The following is a 1,652-nucleotide window of genomic DNA, read 5'->3' on the forward strand; positions in this document are numbered from 1 at the left end:
ACAACGGGCTTCTTTCAGTTTCCGTCTACCAAATCCACTCACAAGGCTTTGGTCGGCCTGAGGCTATAGTAGAAGACACTTGCCCAAGGTGCCACGCAGTGGGACTGAACCCGAGACCATGTGGCTGGTAAGCAAGCTACTTACCACACAGCCACTCCTGCGCCTATATTCTATTTGTGGACCCTTTTGACTACTATTTTACTCTAATGGACCCTCTTAACCATTCGATGTTTAAAAACTAGTTTTATAGATACTTCTTTCAAAATTTCTAATTTGTTTTTCACACATCAACTTTTGTATATTGAATGGCGTAAAACATTTGATAAAAGAAATTTAGCTGTTTCTTGCCAGAAACAAATCTAAAGCAAAATTTTTTCATGGACCCTTAGAATGCTACTTTGGATCCCTAATTTAGTATTTTGCTTGAACAACCCCCAAAAATCCTATATGGACTCCACCAGGGTCAAATGGACCCTGGTTGAGAACCATGGGTGTAAGAGTAGTATGAACAATGGAGGGAGACTGATAATAGCGGAATAATTATAGGAAGAATGAAAGAAAGAAAGATGGATACTACACAGTAATTATGTATGGTTGAGCAACACTAGATGTTTATACTGATCCTCAGTTGGCAGTTTACAAAGATGAGCAGCATCAAATTAAACTCCTGTGACACCTGTCTGAGACTGCTCCTAATTCTATGATACACACTCCCTGTTTTAAAGGGATCCAAATTAAAACCTTCCATCAAAATTCCATGCTAATTTATGTTCCAAATACCAGCTTAACATTACTGGCAAAGTTAAAATGCTGAGCTGGCAGAATTGTTAGCAAGCTGGGTAAAATGCTTGGCAGCATTTTATCAGTCTTTATGTTCTGAGTTCAAATTCTGCTGAGGTCAGCTTTACCTTTCATCCTTAGTGGGGTGGGAGGGGATCAATAAGATAAGTACCAGTTGAGCACTGGGATCAACATAATTGAGTGGCCACCTCCTTTGAAACTGCTGCTCTTGTGCTAAAATTTGAAAGCAGTATTAATGACGAAGTTATTTTACTAAATTCTTCATTATTTTCAAAATTAATTAAAACAAAGGCAGCACATTTCAACAGAAATATGGTAACAAAAGAATTAAATATTGTATGAGTCTATCTGTCCGTATGTTCTATAACTCACCTGAGACTGACTCTGGTTCTATTAAACAAACTTTTTGTTTTAAAGAGATTGAAATTAAGCCCTTCCATCAAAATTTGATGTTAATTTATGTACCAAAGACTAGCTTAATGATAATGACAGAGCTATTTAATGAAATTCTTCAAAATTAAACACAACAGAGACAGACAAAATTAATACCACAATGCATTTTATTCAGCATTCTACACTTCACACTACTCTATAAGAATGTTAATAAGAAAAAAGTGACAACGAATAAATAAAATTACCCCAAACTACTGCACCTCCATCCCAATACCACTGTTATGGCCTTGGAGAATTTCTGCTTCCAAAGAAAAACTCACCTGAAGTTCCTCAGCAGTTTCCACATTGAGACCTGTCACAGTTCCAATTCTCTTGTTGATTCTGGACAAAATTAGGTGGTCTGCGTCTTTCAACCAAGCACTGCAAAAAATATACAGTATATATATATATATATATAT

At 36.4% G+C, this 1,652-nt stretch overlaps 1 protein-coding gene across 1 annotated transcript in view; it reads right to left on the bottom strand.

Moving 5' to 3' along the window:
- Positions 1-1,652, bottom strand: part of LOC106882470 (prolyl 4-hydroxylase subunit alpha-1) — a 100,240-nt gene that overhangs the window by 27,948 nt on the left and 70,640 nt on the right. The window contains exon 8 of the mRNA XM_052976157.1: positions 1,515-1,614. Coding sequence (XP_052832117.1) covers positions 1,515-1,614 — 100 coding nt within the window. The remainder of the gene's footprint in view (positions 1-1,514; positions 1,615-1,652) is intronic.

The sequence above is a fragment of the Octopus bimaculoides genome, chromosome 23 (assembly GCF_001194135.2).
Source record: "Octopus bimaculoides isolate UCB-OBI-ISO-001 chromosome 23, ASM119413v2, whole genome shotgun sequence".
NCBI lineage: Eukaryota > Metazoa > Mollusca > Cephalopoda > Octopoda > Octopodidae > Octopus > Octopus bimaculoides.